This window comes from Furipterus horrens, unplaced genomic scaffold (genome assembly GCF_987537825.1).
Source record: "Furipterus horrens unplaced genomic scaffold, mFurHor1.1.pri manual_scaffold_5, whole genome shotgun sequence".
In the NCBI taxonomy this organism is placed as follows: domain Eukaryota; kingdom Metazoa; phylum Chordata; class Mammalia; order Chiroptera; family Furipteridae; genus Furipterus; species Furipterus horrens.
The window spans coordinates 120225915-120243732 of NW_028327175.1; the positions used below are offsets into that span (position 1 = coordinate 120225915).

General features: G+C 46.3%; 1 protein-coding gene across 1 annotated transcript in view; it reads right to left on the reverse strand.

The window, feature by feature from the left end:
* GTF3C1 (general transcription factor IIIC subunit 1) overlaps window positions 1-17818 on the reverse strand; it is a 74299-nt gene that overhangs the window by 23099 nt on the left and 33382 nt on the right. The window contains 9 exon segments of the mRNA XM_090277421.1: window positions 2804-2981; window positions 3096-3192; window positions 3694-3791; window positions 8326-8471; window positions 8726-9004; window positions 10829-11013; window positions 11832-11935; window positions 14456-14609; window positions 15631-15767. Of these exon segments, the coding sequence (XP_090133547.1) occupies window positions 2804-2981; window positions 3096-3192; window positions 3694-3791; window positions 8326-8471; window positions 8726-9004; window positions 10829-11013; window positions 11832-11935; window positions 14456-14609; window positions 15631-15767 (1378 nt within the window).

Consider the following 17818-nt stretch of genomic DNA (forward strand, 5'->3'; position numbering starts at 1 on the left):
GCAGGCAACCGAAGAACCCAGTAGGCTTGGGAGTCATAGGCAGAGAAACCCCATGCCTTCTTTCCTGGGGTGGGGGAGCCCCGGGGACATGCTGTGTGCCAGCATAGAGGAAGCAGTAAATGAAAATGACTGCACTTGGCTGTGGCTGCAGGGTTCAGGGTCGGCAAGAATCTGTGGACAAACAGGTGGATATAGCGTCACCGTTTCCTTATGAGCAGCCAGATGTTTCCTTAGTGCCCAAGAGGTGCATTCACTTAGTGAAGAAATTACGTTCAGTTATTGCACAATAAAGAAAATGGCATTTCTTGTAAGGAAAGGAAGGTTATGATAATTTGCAGACTGTTAAAGATCCTCTCATAACATGCTCCTCTAGAGACCTGGGCCTGGGTTTGGGGAGGGGCTGTGATTCCCACCCCCGGCCAACTTTAGAGACATCTGAGTCAAGCTTTGCTTCAGTCCATAAGGTGGTGGTTGTGTTCCCAGTTTAGAAATGAAGACACTACAAAACATACTGTTCTAAGATTGGGAGGTTACAAAGAGCTTGTCCAAGGTCATACATTTGAATGGACAGTTAAACCTAAGAGAACTTAATGCAAAGCTTCTCATGTGCACCACATGCTGCTTATTAGAAATGCAGGCTTAGGCCAGCCCCAGATCTGCTGAATCCAAAGTGCTGCGCAGGGCCCAGTGATGATCATTTCAACAGCTCCCACGTGCAGCTTGGGCACACTTGCGTTCTGGAGCCTCTGCTCTAAAGGATGCTCACGTCTTCTTATATGGTGCTTTTTCCTTAGTCCTTGGGGACAGAATTGCTCAAATGTTATTAAATGAAGGGACAATCAAGGCCTGATTAATGAATTCAATAAGCCTGCCACATTTCTGCTCATGAACACTAAAAGAGATGGATGGAGTCACCAACTGTCAAGTCTGAAAAAACTTCGATGCAAGTAACACACTGGCTCAGAGATTATCTAGGTATAAAATGCAGGGGAACCAGAGAGCTTTAAAATCTTGAATGGTAAAAGCCTACCTCACTAACGAATGCCGAGGAGTCTGCGAAGCGTATTGTGCTAAAATCTCTCTGGGTCCATTAAAGGCTCTGAACACCCAATGCTCATTACCCTGGTGGCACTGAACTATTCTACCAAACAATATTTGCAAAACTCAACATGTAACACTGATCTTGCAGCTCTGTGACAGGGGAAGAAGGTCAGATTCCTCTCCTAGGTTCAAATCGAATACCCATCCTTTTCTCCTGCTAGAAGAGGCAAGAAAAGACCAGGTGAAAACTGGCTTCAAGGAGAGAATGTTGGACTGGCTCTACCGTGTCCGCAAACCCTCCAGTCACTCGATAAACACTCATAGGTGTCACTGTGTACCAGCCACTTTGAGACAACACGGGGATAGGAGCCAAATTTCCTGTGCTCAAGGAATCCACAGGATGAAATAAGATAATGACAGCAAAGATGCTGGGAAAGCTTTCTCAAAGAGAAGACACATGAAGTAGGTGTGGCCACCTGTGATGTGAGAACAGGTTGGGAAACTTTCTGGGGAGAAGAAATCAGTGGGAGCAAAGGCCTCACCCAAAGCCCAACTCACCCACCCACCAGCAGGTCTGACAGTTCTTCCTTCCAGTCTGTCCCCTGTCACTGTCATCAACGCACATCCCTCCTGGACGCGAGTCACAGCCCCTAACTGGCCTTCCTGCTTCTACTCTTGTGCCCCTTTGCCTGTTCTCCAGGGTGAACTTTGAAAGACGTAAGTGATCTCGACCCTGACTGGTGTGGCTCAGTTGGTTGGGCATCGTCCCACAAACCAAAAGGTCACAGGTTTGATTACTGGTCAGTGCACATGCCTGGGATGCAGGTTAGTCCCCGGTTGGGGCGTGTACGAGAGGCAACCTATTGATGTTTCTCTCCCCCACTTTCTCCCTCCCTTCCCCTCTCTAAAAAAATAATAAAATATTTAAAAAAAAAAAAAAGGATATAAGTGATCTTGTTACTCCTTGCTTACAACCACCCCATGTCCTCTCGCTGCTCTTAGAACAAACCCAACAACTGACTGTGTCCTATGAAGCTCCCACCCACTTCCCAGCCTCAGCTGCCTCTCCTTCCCACTCATGCCAGCTGCTTGTTCCCCAACCACACTTGGGGCTTTTACACTCGCCATTCCCCCTGCCTGGACCGTTCTTCCCCAGCTCTGGGCATGGCTAGTTCAGCTTCAGCCTTTAGAACTTTTGAAAGGCTGCTCCTGACCATCCATTCCAATGCCAACTCATCACCTCGAGTGCCACCACTCTGCTTATTTCCTCTGAAGCACTTGTCACACTCTGGGAGGTGGTGGTGGTGGTGTGTGTGTGTGTGTGTGTGTGTGGTGGTAGTGGTGGTATGTGTGTGGTGGTGGTGGTGGTGGTGGTGGTGATGGTGTGTGTGTGTGATGTGTGTGTGTATGTGGTGGTGGAGGTGGTATGTGTGTGTGTGTGTTTCTTCTCCAAAAGAATGAAGTCTCATGGAGGCAGGGATTCAGTGTGCTCTCACCGCTCATGGTCAGGCACAGGAAGAGACATGCCATGGTGTTCAGTACACACCTGCTGAATGAACACATAAATAAAGACCAAGTGGAGCTGCCTGGGCTTAATGGGGTGTGGGCACTAGGACCCCTCCCCACTCAAGGCCACCACTCTACTCCAGGCTTCTGGAGAGCAGCCTAAAAATGAGGCGCTGTCTCGTCCTTCCTAGTTCTAATTCCAGTTATCCCACAGAAAGGAGGGAGAACAGTGAGGTCCAGCAAAGAGAGATGGTACCTAAAGGGGTGTTGAGGCAGACACACTGCAGATCAAACCAATAGTTTTCCACATCCTGCATTGAATTCAGGACATAAAGACGCCTTTCGAAGGGTCGGCTGCTCCTGGCGAGGTTGTAATGTGGGTCACAGATGGTGGTATCAACGATGGCTGTGTTCTTCTTTAAGAAAATGAAGACCTACAAGGAGACAGGGATGGGGCGAGGAGAGAACCTCAGAATTAGCTTCGGGTCAGCTGTCTGGAAACTGCTTAACAGTCAGGACCACCTTCATTTGGGCCTGAAAGATATTACCTGATCTTTATCCTGAAACTTTTCTGAGGGTCCAAACTGTAGCAGCCCCATGTAGCACAGCCTCTGAAGGTTCTCCAATACTGAAAACACGTACCGTCTGGAAAACAGAGGGGAGGGGAGGGATCCAATCTCAGCTGTGGTCAGATCTGTATCCGGAGCGAGGAATGCACCTCACTCTTCTCCCCTCTGCTACCTGGTGGGACCTGGAGGACTGGTCTTGGATCCTGCTCTGTGCTGAGGCCCACAACGCCCCTTCCCGTACCAGCAAGGGCAAGGAGCATTGATTCTACACTGGGGGTCTGGTTTAGAAGATAAAAGTAACGGAAGGACAAAACCGCACTAATTATACCTGCAGTCTTTATCAGATTTTACTTTAAAAGAACCTTGAAATGGAGTAATAAAATTTATCAACCCACACTTCATTTGCCCTGGCTTTATCTAGAAGGCTCACAGGTAGCTGAACTAATGGAAACCTTGAGTCTTTACAACCAGCAGGGCAGAAACTTTTCCTTTTCCTGGTTAATGATTATTCAGAACCCTAACTTCAAGGGGCTTGCTGGGACCCTCAGCCACTCCGGGTCACTTTCAGGAACCTCACCTCTTGTACAGAAGTTGCTGCCGGATGGGCCTGGGGAGAAAGCGAATCAGGGTGTGCTTCTTCACAGGGTCATTCAGAAACTCATCAAGGTTGTCCACCTATGAGGTAATTTTCAGGTTCAGTTCACCCTCGAGACCAGAGTGAATTGCAAGAGTTGTGAAAAAACACCACTATTTTCTGGACTGCACCCTCCCCATACCTGCCCCTCAGTCACATGGTGACAGTCCCCGCTCCTTCCTGCCTTCCCCAAACTTCCCCCATCTCTGCTTTTAGTCTTGTTATCCTTCCTTTCCCACCTATCTGCCATAGTACTGGGTACAATCGATAAGTGCCCTCATATACTGCTGGTAGGCACACAAATTGCTAAAATGTCTCTGGGGGATGATATGGAAATATATTCATTTATATATTTTTAAAAAAGACAAAGATGGCAGCATAGGTAAATGCGATACTTAGAACCTCCCAGAACCACATCAAAATTACCACTAAACTACAGAACCATCATTCGGAACTGCTGGAAATCTAATTAAACAAAAGTCCTACAACTAAGGATATAAAAAAGAAGCCATATGGAGACTGGGAGAGGGGTAGAACCATGGAGCAGGCTGGTCCCACCCACCTGTGGTAGATAAGAACCTGGAGGGATGTCTCAGCTGTGGAGGTCCCCCCTGAGGAGGGAGGGGGCCCAGACCCACATCAGCACCCCCAGCCACGATTCCAGTGCCAACAAGAGAAGTCCCCACAACTTCTGGCTGTAAAAACCAGCTGGGCTTCTGGAGTCCCAGGCATCCTCTTAAATAGCCCAAGCACAGACTTATTAGACTCACTTGCTCTAAGCTCCAGTGCTAGGGCAGTAGTTGGAAAGGCACCAGGGACATACAGGGAGGAACTGAATTGTCTCGCATGAAAGTGAGAGCTGGAGAGGCAGCTTTCTCCCAGCAGAAGTGCTGGCAGAGGCTCTCAGCCCCACAGAGCTGGCAGGGAAGGCACCATATCTGAGTCTTCTTCAACCTGGCTCACACTGTTCGCTCTGCCCTGGTGATTCCGAGACCCTGCCCCACCCAACTTGTGGGCCCACCCAAGCTATTTCCAGTACCTTTTCCATATGAATGGCCTGTCTTGGCTCCTGCTTCAGACTTTCCTAAAATCCATTAAACAAGTACCGTCTGGCCCCAGCGTGCTCCTTGTCTCTTGCTATGTGGCCCCAGGCCTGACACTAGTGGGAGCCAAACTTGGTTCTCAGCTTGGCCTCTTCTTGGCACCTCCAAGCACAGCACAAGTAACAGCCATTTGCATTCATGCTGGATGGCCCCAGGCAAGGCACAGGCAGAAGCTGACCTTGGCCTCCAACTCCCAGACTCCCAGAAGGCCTCAGAGCCAGTACACCTGGTGGACAGCTTCAGACGGCATCCAAGTATCACCCAACTACCTCCACAAGTGACACACTCAAGGAGCATACTCAGCAGCCCCAGAGCCCTGTTGAAGTTAGTTCTACTTTGCGGAGTCAGCTCCTGCAGAGCTGATCCTCCTTGATGGTTGCAGCCAGTCCTCGCAGCCATCAGCCGTGGGTAATTCCCTCCTATTGGGGTGCCAACAGTAACCAAGGCTTAACTTTAACAAAAAGGGGGCACACAACCCACATGAAGCGGGTACATGTGAAGCCTCCAGCTTGGTGACTGAGGGGGAGGCTGTGCTACTGGACACCCACAGGACACCTACTACATCAGGCCACTCTACCAAGCCTGGGAGACATAGCAGCTCTACCTAATACACAGACACAAATACAGGGAGGCTGCCAAAAGGAGAAGACAAAGAAACGTGGCCCAAATGAAAGAACAGAACAAAACTTCAGAGAAAGAACAAAACAGAGAAAAGCAATCTACCAGATGCAGAGTTCAAAACATGGATTATAAGGATGCTCAATGAACTTAGTGAGAATTTCAACAAAGAGGTAGGAAACATAAAAACAGAGATGAAAATTGTAAAAAAAAAAAAAAACAGCCAGGAATGAAGACTATATTAACTGAAATGAAGATTATATTACAGAGAATCAACAGGGAAGTAGATGAAACAGAGGCTCGAATAGAGATTTGGAAGGTAAGGAAGCAGAAAACACCCAATCAGAAAAGCAAAAAAGAAAAGAGAATCCAAAAAAATGAGGCTAGTCTCAGGAGCCCCTGGGACAACTTCAAGCATACCAACATTCACATCATGGGGGTGCCAGAAGAAGAGAAAGAACCTATGTGAAAAAATAATGACAGAAAACTTCCCTATCCTGGTGAAGGAAATAAACGTACAAGTCCAAGAAGCACAGAGAGTCCCACAAAAGATGAACCCAAAGAGACCACACTAAGACACATTACAATTACAATCCGAAAGGCTAAAGACAAAGAATCTTAAAAGCAGTAAGAGAAAAACAGTTAGTTACCTACAAGGGAACGCCCATAAGAATATCAGCTGACTTTTCAACAGGAACTTGGCAGGCCAGAGGAAGTTGCAAGAAATATTCAAAGTGATGAAAAGCAAGGACCTATAACCAAGATTACTTTACCCAGCAAAGCTATCATATAGAATCACAGGACAGATGAAGAGCTTCCATGACAAAAAAAAAAAAAAAAAAGCTAAAGTTTATCACCACCAAACCAGAATTACAAGAAATGTTAAAGGGTTTTCTTTAAGAAGGAAAAAAAATGATAAAAACATATGAACAATAAAATAACAATAAATACATACGTCAACAATTACTTTAAGTGCCAATGGATTAAATACTCCAATAAAAAGACATAGGGAGTCCTGGTTGATGTGGCTCAGTGGATTGAGTGCTGGCCTGCAAACCAAAAGGTCACCGGTTTGATTCTCAGGGCACAAGCCTGGACCTGCAGGCCAGGTCCATGGTTGGGGGTGTGTGAGAGGCAAGCAATTGATGGTTCCACACATCAGATGTTTCTCTCTCCTTTTCTTTCTCCCTTCCTCCCCCTCTCTCTAAAAATAAATAAAATATTTTAAAAAGACATATGGAGGCTGAGTGAATAACAAAACAAGACCCTTACATATGCTGTCTACAAGAGACTCACTTCAGATCAAATGACACACACAGATGGAGAGTAAAAGGATAGAAAAAATATTTCATGAAAATGGAAAGAGACAAACAAAAAGCTGGGGTAGCAATACTTATACAAGACAAAATGAACTTTAAAACAAAAGCTATATACCAAGAGACAAAGAAAGACACAATTCCACTTCCGGATATTTATCTGAAGAAACTCAAAACACTAAATTGTATATATATATATATATATATATTCATATGCTCATTGCAGCATTATTTAGCCATGATATGAAAGCAACCTAAGAGTCCATCAATGGATGAATAAAGAAGAAGTGGAATACTCAGCCATAAAAAAGAATGAAATCTTACCCTTTGCAACAACATATATGGACCTAGAGGGTATTGTGCTTAGCGAAATAAGTTAGGAAGAGGAAGACAAATGATTTCACTTATATGGGGAATCTAAAAAACAAATAAATGAACAAGCAGAAGAGAAACAGATTTATAGATACAGAGAACATTTTGACAGTTGTCAGATGGAAGGGGGTTTGGGGGAATGTATGAAAAAAGTGAAGGAATTAAGAAGTACCAATTGATAGTTACAGAATAGTCAAGGGAATGTGAAGTACAGCACAGGCAACATAGTCAATAACATTATAATAACTATGTAAGATAATGGATGGGTACTATATTGGGGTGACCACTTAGTAAGTTGTGTAATGTCTAAACACTGGGTTGTACACCTGAAACTAATATAATATTGTTGGTCAACTGTAATTTAAAAATAAAAAAATATATTTAAATTAAAAATAGATAAATGAAGAATGCTGATTCCCTCTGAAGGCAGTGATTCCATTTCTATCCTTACTATAAAAAAAAACTTCGGAGCTCCCCACAAATATGTCTACCGAAAGGTATCCATCACATGTCATCTGTAATACTAAGAAACTGGAATTTAAATGCCCGAGAATTAAAAAAAGAAAAGGAATAAAAAAAGTTTATAAATGTGCTAGAGGACTGGTTAAATAAATTAGGGTTTATGAGTAAGAAGGAATATTATAAATTTACTTAATATCAAGTTAAACCTTGATGTAGAACATACAATTATTGGTCAGTGGAAAAAATAGATAAAAGAATAAATATGGTAGTCTCAATTCAGCTTTTTTAAAAAAGGGGAGATCTCATACACACACACACACACACACACGTACACACAAACATGACATAGGAAAAAAACACTAGAAGAAAATGTACCCAAAATACTAGCAGTGATAGCTCTCTGAGTGATGAGGTTATGGGCAATTTCTGTAATCTCCTTTTTCTCTATTTGCCAAATTCTAAAATCATATTTTATTGTTATACTGTAATTATTTGTCCTTCTGTCTTATGATTGACCTATCTAGAAGAACAAATCTTTGTCCATCCCTCTATCCAATCTCCTGTCTCCCATTCACCCATCCAATTGTCCATCCATCCAGGCAACTGCAAGTCCTTAAGAATTTTTTGCTTGACCAGGTGAGTGCAGTTCTTCTGGCCTGGAGCTGAGAGACTAGCCCCTGTGCCTGCTTGGGAGTCAACGATACCTTGTAGCTGACTTGCACAATCTGGACATAGATGGAGAGGGGCACGCAGAGGAGAACATCGCTGATAAGAGCCCAGCCGAAGCCAAAGTCCCTGTGGACTGGGATGGGAGGGACGAAGCGCATCCATGAGGCTTCATCCACATATACTAGGAGAAAATCAGAGATAGGGTCCAAGTTATGATGGTGATATCACCTCCTAGTGGGTCATGGTTCTCTCTTACCACAAACTTCAATAAAACTACTTGTCAGGCAGGAAGCCCAGAGGTTCAGAAAGTTTGGATTATGTCATTATTTTCATCAGTACAGTGTGGGTATTCTGCCAGTTCAGACAATAAGGATAAGGAACCACCATGATTCCCCTTTGGCTCCCAGTGTTGCTTGCTGGCCCTGGGCATCTCACCTCTCTCTGTGGCGGGCTCCACTTCAGCCTCCTGGACTGCTCCATCCTGATTGTCCTTCGCTGGGGCATCCGAGGAAGCCTCCTCATCTTTTCCAGAGGAGGGTGGGGCTCCGGTCCTGCCAGGCTCCTGCTTTGCCATTTTTCTCTCGCTGTTAAGGCTCAGTTTCTCTGCCATGTTGCTAGCAGGGTGCCCATAGATTAGGTACCACAGGAACATGTGAACCACCTGCAGGCGAGCCATTTTGGGCAGAAATCCTAGAGAACGCCCAAGTCCAGGAACTGAGGCAAGAAAGGAGGAAAGTAGGGCTTGAAAAGTCCGATTCAAATCAGTTTAATTCATTAAAAAACTACTTTGTGCCACTATGTGTCAGGTGCCAGGGAGATAACAAATGTTCTTACTCTTATGGAATTTACTTTCTAGTGGGAAAGGGCTGACAATACCAAAACATCTAAAATAACACATCAGATAGAAATAGCTGGTACAGGAAATAAAGCAAGGAAGGCAGAGGAAGGAGGGCTGTAATTCTACAGAGGACAGGAAAGGCCTCACTGGGGAGAGGTCTTGAGTGAAGTTGTCAAGCCAGTGACTGGACAGGCCATGCAGGGACCTTGGGCTGTGCAACCCAGGGAAAGTGCAAGGGGCCTGAGGTGGGTTGTGTGCCTGACACATTCAAGGAAGGGCCAGGGGATGGAATGACAGGGTGGAGCAAGGAAGGAGAGCATGGGGGATGATCCAGAGTGCAATGGAGAAGGAAGCCACCGTGGAGAGCCTGATAGACCTCCATATAGAACTCTTGGCTTGATGGGATTGGTGTAAAATATTCCAAAATCTAGGTTTTTAAAGTAGCTTATTTCTTTGTTGACACAAATAGTGTTCCTTGGCTTTCCCCAGTGAGAGGACAAGTGACCAGAGGCCCCTCCTCCCCGTCATGCCCAGCCCATTGGAAGAACGCTTGCTGCCTTGTCTACTGAGTGCATGTGCTGTTCAGCTGCACACTCAAGACTCATGTTTCTCCTTCAGTCTGGACTCTACTGTGAAACCTTGAGAGTAAAGGCCATGTTTGTGTGACTGGAGCCTTTGGAAAGAGAAGCCACACATGTGACTCTCCTGCCTGCAGTCTCTGAGTTTGCTATGCCCTAGATCTGTGGCCTGACAAACACCTTTGCTCTCCCCACCAACACGTTTGTAACTAGGAGAGGAGCAAAGTGCTCGATTACCAAGCCCTGCCACTGCACTTGACCCACACACACTTACATTAGAGCAGCTTGGTGGGGATGAGTAAGAGGCAACTCTGTTAAGAGATCCGACTCAGAAAATTACGTACATGCTCAAACTCGCCAATGGCGTAACTACTAGAAGGCTTTATAGTGTCAGAAGTGGAGATTTTCTGTGATTTACAGAATATTCCAGCCCAAGGACAGTTAGCAGAAGTTAATCTTTGTGAATAATTCCTCATGTTGGGATCTAACATAATTTCATCTGATTTGCAACAGTCTTGTGAGGCATATTGTGTGAGAATCATTCCCATCTCGCTATATAGATAGGGACATTGATGTCAGTGGAAGTAATGTGACCAGCCCACATGACCCAGCCAGCGATTCAGGTTTTGTTTTCTTTTAAATAGGAGATTCAATTATAGGGGTAGAGGTTGGGAATGGATGACGTAGGGCCTTGTAGGCCAGTTAAGTTTTAGGCTTTTTACTTTGGGGAAAATGGGGAACCTTTGAAGAATTTTGAGCAGATGAGGAAATGATCCAACTGTTTTTTTTTTAAAGATTTTATTTATTTACTTTTAGAGAGAGGGGAAGGGAGGGAGAAAGAGAGGGAAAGAAACATCAGTGTGAGAGATACATCTATTGGTTGCCTATTGCATGCCCCCAACTGGAGACCTGGCCTGCAACCCAGGCATGTGTCCTGACTGGGAACTGAACCAGAGACCTTTTGGTTCGCAGGTCAGCACTCAATCCACTGAGCCACACCAGTGGGGGCTCAGATCTTATTCTCACAATGCAGCCCAGTGCTTAAATGTAAAACACTAACTCTAATGGCATCATAAAAACAAATGAAACACAATCAGGCATTGACAAGAAGTTGCTTTTTACCTACAACAGGGTTATAATTTTTAAGCTGGGTTATGCCCATTTTCTCATCAGTTTTTTTCACCCGTCCACTTTCTGGTTTAGAGGAAGCGTTTGGCTGCAAGTCTCCTGATCCGCTCGGGTCCTCTTTTACTTGACTTTCTTCTTCGGCCTCCCCTTGAGGCACTGGAGGCTGGGGCCCTTTAACCCTGCAGTCCAAGTACAAGACCAATGTCATGTTAAGAAAATCAAAGGCTGAGAGAAAGGATAGGGTATGTCCTCATGAATTCAGGTGAAGCCATTTGATCCTGAGGTTTCAAACTCAACTGCTCCTAGAGGCCAGGCAGATGATGCAAATGAATAAAATGTGTCAGGTCACGAGACATTTGGGAATGGAGAGGACTGTGGTGACCTGCAGGGTGCACCCCCCACCAGTGGGGCAGCTGCTACCTTGTGAGAAAGGAAGCCTGATATACTAGGTCCTCTGACACTTTCACAAATGTCAGAAATCAGGATCTGATATGAAATGAATTGGCACCTGACTCAAAGTACATGTGGCCAGTGCATGGCAAGCTGCACAAAGCAGTGTCTGCAAACCAGAGCCAGGCCTCTGCTCACGAGTGGGTCACCTGTGCTTTAAACCCAGCTGAGAAGTATCTCCCATTCCTGAGTTTTCTCTCAGTCCATTAGACGGTTTATGGGCAAAGTTAGAGAAGACCTCAGAAAAGCAACCAGAATAGATTTGAGCCATTATGAGATTCAGTGGGATTCACACATCACAGGGCCTGTGATTTGGAGTGCTCTGTCCACAACTAGAATAGAATTAAGAACGTAAGGATTTTCTTTGTTCTCAAAGAATCCAGAAATGAATTCTTGTCAGATTAGGGGGCCATGAATTACGAACCCTAAACCAGTGAATTCACTGATCTCATACAAGGATAAACAAAGGGCTTTTGTGAAAATGGCTTCAGGAATGAAGACAGACCCAGGCAGCTTCACTGTGAGCTCTTACGGAAGCTCCACTTGCCTGCTTGCTGTGCTTGAATTGGAGATCCGGAAACGAACCTGCTCGATGGCACTTCTCACCAGAGGGTCATTCTGGTCCATGGAGGGGTGCACTACCAGATCCACCTGCAGCGAGAGGGCAGTGTGCCCCAAAGGGCGGGAGGAGCTGAGGGAGATGTAGTTCCACAACTCAGCTCCCTGGTGGATCACTGCTTTCACCTGTTTTCACTAACATTTCCAAAGGACAGTTAAGAGACTAAAGCAAAGTACATTGCTAAACAGTTTGCCATTGTCAAAATCCCTCAGGTGATCAAGTGATGACATTCTGCCATCAGTAGCATGCACCCTTGTTCAAGTGAGGGATTCTGGCCTAGAAATAGAGCGGCCTTCTCTGCAGTCCCCTCACTGGTCTCACATCTACCTGGGAGGCCGCTCCTCACGACTCATGCCCGCTATCTGAGAATTTCCCACAGTTGCTTGTGAATCCAGAGGGCTTCTATCTGGAGAAGGTAAACGGCTTCCATTTGTCTCTGCTCGCTGAGTGCTGTTGTGCACTTCTAAATGAGCTGGCAGAGCACTTAGAGCTGCTTTTGCTGTTTTGCCTTTCCTGAGGTACCGACACTGAGCAGGGAGAGTAGAGTGGGCATCGTTTCATGAGGGGCAACTAGGATGACGATGGAAACACATGGTGGGGCTAGGTAGGAGGGGGTGAATGACAGCTGTGCAGCAGATGGCAGGCACAGTGGCCTGGGCACCTGGACAGCCAGGCTTCTTTTTTGTCTCTGTCATGGGTATGAGAGAGCAAGGTAAGGTTTTCTAAATGGCTAACTCTGGCCAGTAGGCTTCGTGTCAAAAATGGCCTGAAAGAGGGTCTCAGGGAATAGGCAGCAATGCGTGGATGGGAACTTCAAAAGGCTGCCTTGGCTCAGTCTCCCTGGCTCTTCACTTGTGAAATGGCAACCCCTCCCTCATGCCCTAGCAACTTTTTCGTGGTTTTGTAAGGCTCAAATGAAATACAGTTAGGTAGCACCCAGAGAATTTAAATGCATGGTGCGAATACAAAGCATTCCTGTTTTCCTATTGTCCAGAGTCCAATGGCCCAGCCAACTTTCCAAAGGCCCAATGGGCAGGCAGCTGGATGCAGAAGCCAAGGCAAAGGCTGATGCTGGGGCACAGTAACTCCAGTCCACGTGGCTTGGAGACCAGGAGGATGCCTGGGGCGGCCAAGCTCTGGGTGCCAGAGAAAGTGCTGTTGAGACACTTCAGCTTACCCTGGAGGCAGATCTGTAACACTGCAACCCTTTCCAGCTGGAAAAATTGGGTTCCATTTGGTGGTACCACTATAGTGGTACTTGTGGCAAGAGGCCCCAGGACTGGCACCTTCATCTTTGAGGTTTTGTGATCCTCAGTGTGTACCCATGGTACTTGCTCCCTCACCCACTACCCCTCGTCCCCTCCTTTTGTTACTGCCTGACGGCTACAGGCCAAATGAGAGTCGGAAACACAGTGGGTGCCTTTGCCATTCTGCCCCTCTCCACTCTTGGGTGGGGGGGGGGGTGGGTTCTAGCCCTCAGTTTCTGCCCTGAGAGGGCTGCCTATCTGACAGGCCTGCTCTGTGAAGATCAACAGAAATCAGAGGTGTTGCGGTTGATGGGCTGGGGCTTTTGTCCTTCAATGAGAGATGTCAGTACAAGGACCTTCTGCCATTGCTCAAAGGGATGAGTGGCAGGCTGGCTGGGGAATGGGAGAGGAGCGAGGTCAAGTGGACTCACAGCAGATATGAAAACTGATGAGTGCTGCCAACTTGCAATGGTAGAAAATGTGTTTTTTAAAGTCATTTTTTGTACTGCTCTGTGTTTTCCAAATTTCAAGTGTCTCAATAAATAAGGTAAATAAAAAAAAAACAGAAATGACCTTGCCAGCTTATTAAGAAAACAAAACATCAAAGCACAGCTCTCTTAAGGCAGAGACTTAAAGTGCAGGCAGAAAAAAAGATCAGGCAATTACAGTGACTGTCCCTGCAGCACCATTCCCTCTGGTTCCAGTACCCTGCTGGGCTCTCAAATTATTCCGACCCTGAAAACTTACGCTTTAGAATATGTGCAAAGCCACTGAGCTACAGTTACTATGCGAATGGCCCCAAACTTTAAATTTTACAGAAACAGATAATTGAAACAGAAGAGATATGTTGTTCCCCACTGAACAACCCCAGCAGTGCATCCTGCCTGAATTGCAGCCATCATTTCCTCTGGGATGTGTTTCTTCAGATCTCTGTGGAAAACGTTCTTGCTGCTTAGTTTAAATTTTCCACCTCCTAAATGTCAATTAATTTCTCCCAATGCTACTCTGCTAGACATCAGTATGCCTCACTTTCCCTCCTCTCTTTCAAGACTGGCTGTGGGGCTGGACACCTGCCTTGGGCTACATATGCTCAAGATCTAAGCATGTTATTCCTCTTTTCTGTTTTCAGCTTCCACAGAAAGTGGGGGTGATCTGTGTTCCCCAAATCAGAAGGCACAATGGGAAATTCCGAGTTACTGACAACAAAGGAATGACCAAGATATAACAAGGATGTGAGAAGCTAGACAAGAAGACTTCCAGCAGTACCCAGCTGGCTCTGTGGGCATCAGGAGAGCCCGTGGTTACCTTCTTCTTGATGCCATCTTGAATAACTGTAGTCCGGTACAATCTTAAGAGACCTTCCTCAGACAGGTTCCGCACCAGGCGGACAATGGACTTCTTACAGCACTTGGTGGACACGCCTTCTTGCTTTTCCTGATCCATGATCATCTTCTGAATTCTGGGACATCACAAAATAAGTAGTTAATATTTCTAATCTCAACACGGAGGCCTTTCTCAACCCCGGCAACTGAGACATACCTCATGAAAACTAGGGAAGAATTAAAGGGGGTTTCACTATTGCAAGGTTGCCTTCTTGAGATAGTAGGATCATCTCTCTTTGAGATAGTTAGCTAAAGACAAGCCGCCAACTGCAGCAGATTCACCTTCTGAGCTTTTCACCAGGAACTCAAAAGGTTACATGATTTGTGATGATGACAGCAACCTGTCCTCATGAAGTCTCTATGCCAATTTAGCACCAGTGAAGGGTGTTCTAGTTTCCCAATGTCGACACCCTCAGATCTGAAGCTGTCTTTGATTCCTCTCCTCATATACTTTACTCTCTAGGTCTTACTGAGTCACTATGGTGATGATTCTAGACCACTGATGGGAATGGAAGGGACAGTGGGGACATCAGGAACAAATGACCAAACCCCTCACTGCACAGAAGAGGGGAGCTTGGCAGCGGTATCTGCAGATGGCCTCCCTGCTGCCTAGTTAGAGAAGTCACGTCCTTGACTCAGGTGGCTTTCATGCTGGGGGCCCTGAAAGCTGTGAAGATGCCACCTAAGGGGTGGTGGTAACAGAGGGTCAGAAGGACCAAACCACAGTTGTAGAGGCAACCCCCTCCCAGAGCTTCTGCTTGTGTCTTTTATTTTTGCTTTAATGGAAGATCTTAGCAGATGCTATTACCTGCCTGAGTTTCTTCTTACTCCTTTGCTGCCACAAAATTTCCAAGGAAGGAGAAAGTCACATGCACTTTCCCCAGAACCTCTATTTCTTGCTCAATCACCTCTTCCTGTCTGAGGCACTGATAGTCCTTAGTAGCTACACTTGTCAAATCATAGTCACTCTAAATCTTTTCTACTACAAACGGATACTATGAAGGGAAGGGAGATTCAAATAGTTCTCAGTCATTTCTGTACTTGTGATAACTAATGGGCATGACACTTCTCACTAGTGCAAGAGAGAGTGCTCCATACGTGAATAAGCTCTCGATTAGGCGGAGGTTGGTGACGGCTTCTATGATCATATTCCTGCGTTTCAGCAGTCGGTAAGTTTTGTGGGGTTTGTCTTGGCCTGGGCCGTGCTTCCCAGTCTTCTGGGAACTGCTACTCTCCTAGAACAGGAAGCAAAAGCATAAGAACACTATGGGCTCAGCACAGTTCAGGGGCCAGACACCACTCCTGTGGGATGCTTCCCTCTTTACAGAATTTCTATGCCCATGTCTCAAGAAGGAAGCCAAGAGGTCTGTCTCCCCGACTCCTGCCCATCACCCCACTATTTCAATGCTTTGAAATGACAAAGACATCTGTGAGCAGACGATCATGGAACTTTATAAAGAGTAACTGGATTCAGAACAGAAATTCAAGGCATGCACTTACAGCACCTCCTGAAGCAGCAGAAAGCATTCAACTCAATTTTCTCTTGGTTGTTCCCCAGGAAACTGACACACTGAGCACAGCTCCATGCCAGCCACTCTATTATGCTTTTTTTTTTCTTCAAAAACTCTCAACCACTTTATTATTACAGCTCTCATTCTACAGAAGTGGACACCAGGGCTCATGAGGCAAAGGAGCCGTCCAGGACAAGTTATGTATGCCTCATGGGCTTGTGACTCCAAAGCCAGGAAGTCATGGGAGATCTCTCTGGGAGTAAAAGACAGGAGCAAAGGCAGGCTTCTGAGCTCAGGTCAGGCTGCCCTAGGTAAAGCAGGGTGAGTGGCAAGGGAAAAATTAAGGGAGAAGAAGGAAGATCAGTGTTTTCCCTCTTATCCCTGCTAAAATGCTCCCTTCTTTCTCATGGCTCTTTTCTCTTCTAGGAGCCTAAATGAACTTGTTCCATCAGCTCTCTGGTCAATACGGTACAGCTGATATGTGCACCTGACATGAAAGGGAATTCCAACTTGTAACATATGCCTAGCAAACCACGTGGCACAAACGAATGCCACGTGGCAGCCCAGAGCTTTGCGGTGGGCGCGCCCCCAGCCCCGGAGCAGTGCTTGCAGGAGAGCAAGGGCTCGCTCAAGGAGGATACGCAGTGTCAGTGCCTCAGCAGTTCACTCCGCTGCCTCCTGCGGCAGCTCCCGCGAGGCACGGCTCTTTCATTCCGGCAGACGGGCTCCCAGGGCGACGGATTCAAAGATTCAAGAAGGGGCCCAAGGGTGGCAGAAATACCTTTGTTCTCTCTTACATTTCAGAGCAAACATTTGGAGGAGAAGCACATGAGTAAATGTGGCCACTTTCATGGGGTGGCTAGAGAGTGAAGTGAAAACATGTTTTGCCAAGGGCCCTGCAGGTAGTATAGTGCACGCCCCTCTGGGTGTCAGCAAGTATAAAACAGGACGAGATTCTGCCACTACTTTGGGAACAAATTTCTAAGAGGAAGAGAAAGAGAAAGAGCTGAGCTAGGAAGCAAGCAACAGGAGTCCTAGGACCTGGAGGGAGATGTGGACATAGTTAGATGGCGGGAGGGGAGAGGGGAGGGGGAGGAAGGCAGGTGAACCCTGGGAACCTGCTGGGATCTACCTGCGTGCGAGCCTAGGTTCTTCAGTCAGAGACACTACCAATCACGACTGTACAGTGAGGAGTTAAGACATCTAACAAATAGGAAAGGGCCAAAAGGTTTTAGAAAATCCACAGAAAACCTTTCCCACCGCATCCCTTTTGCTGTGGAAATAGTAACGGCACAAGTCTCATAAAGAAAGGGAGAGACAGGGGAGGGGGGTGGGAACTCCACACACGTGGGTTCAAATCCTCACTGTGTCATGACCTGAGCAGGCACCTCACTCAGTCCCTAAAACCCCCACTCTCCCCCTCCCGGACCAGAGCAGAGCTGACACTTATCTATAGGGCTGCTGTGAAGCCTGAACGAAACAGCAGCAACAGCATCCAAAGCCACCCTGATCACAGGTGTGTTCCCTGCTGGGCGCCTCCTCCTCTGACTCTGAGTTTCTGAGCTGCAGGAGGCAGGCACCACCAATATCTGAGGCACTTTCAAGTGACAAAGGACAGTGAAATGATTCTTATGAGAAAGGGGTCCCTGTGTCAATTATCTTTTAATCTAATTACATTCATGAAAAAGCATTGGTTTGATTCTGTTGTGTCTTTAACCCTCTGACATACAATAGTATCTGGCCTGAATGTACCAGTATAGTTTTATCTTCATTAC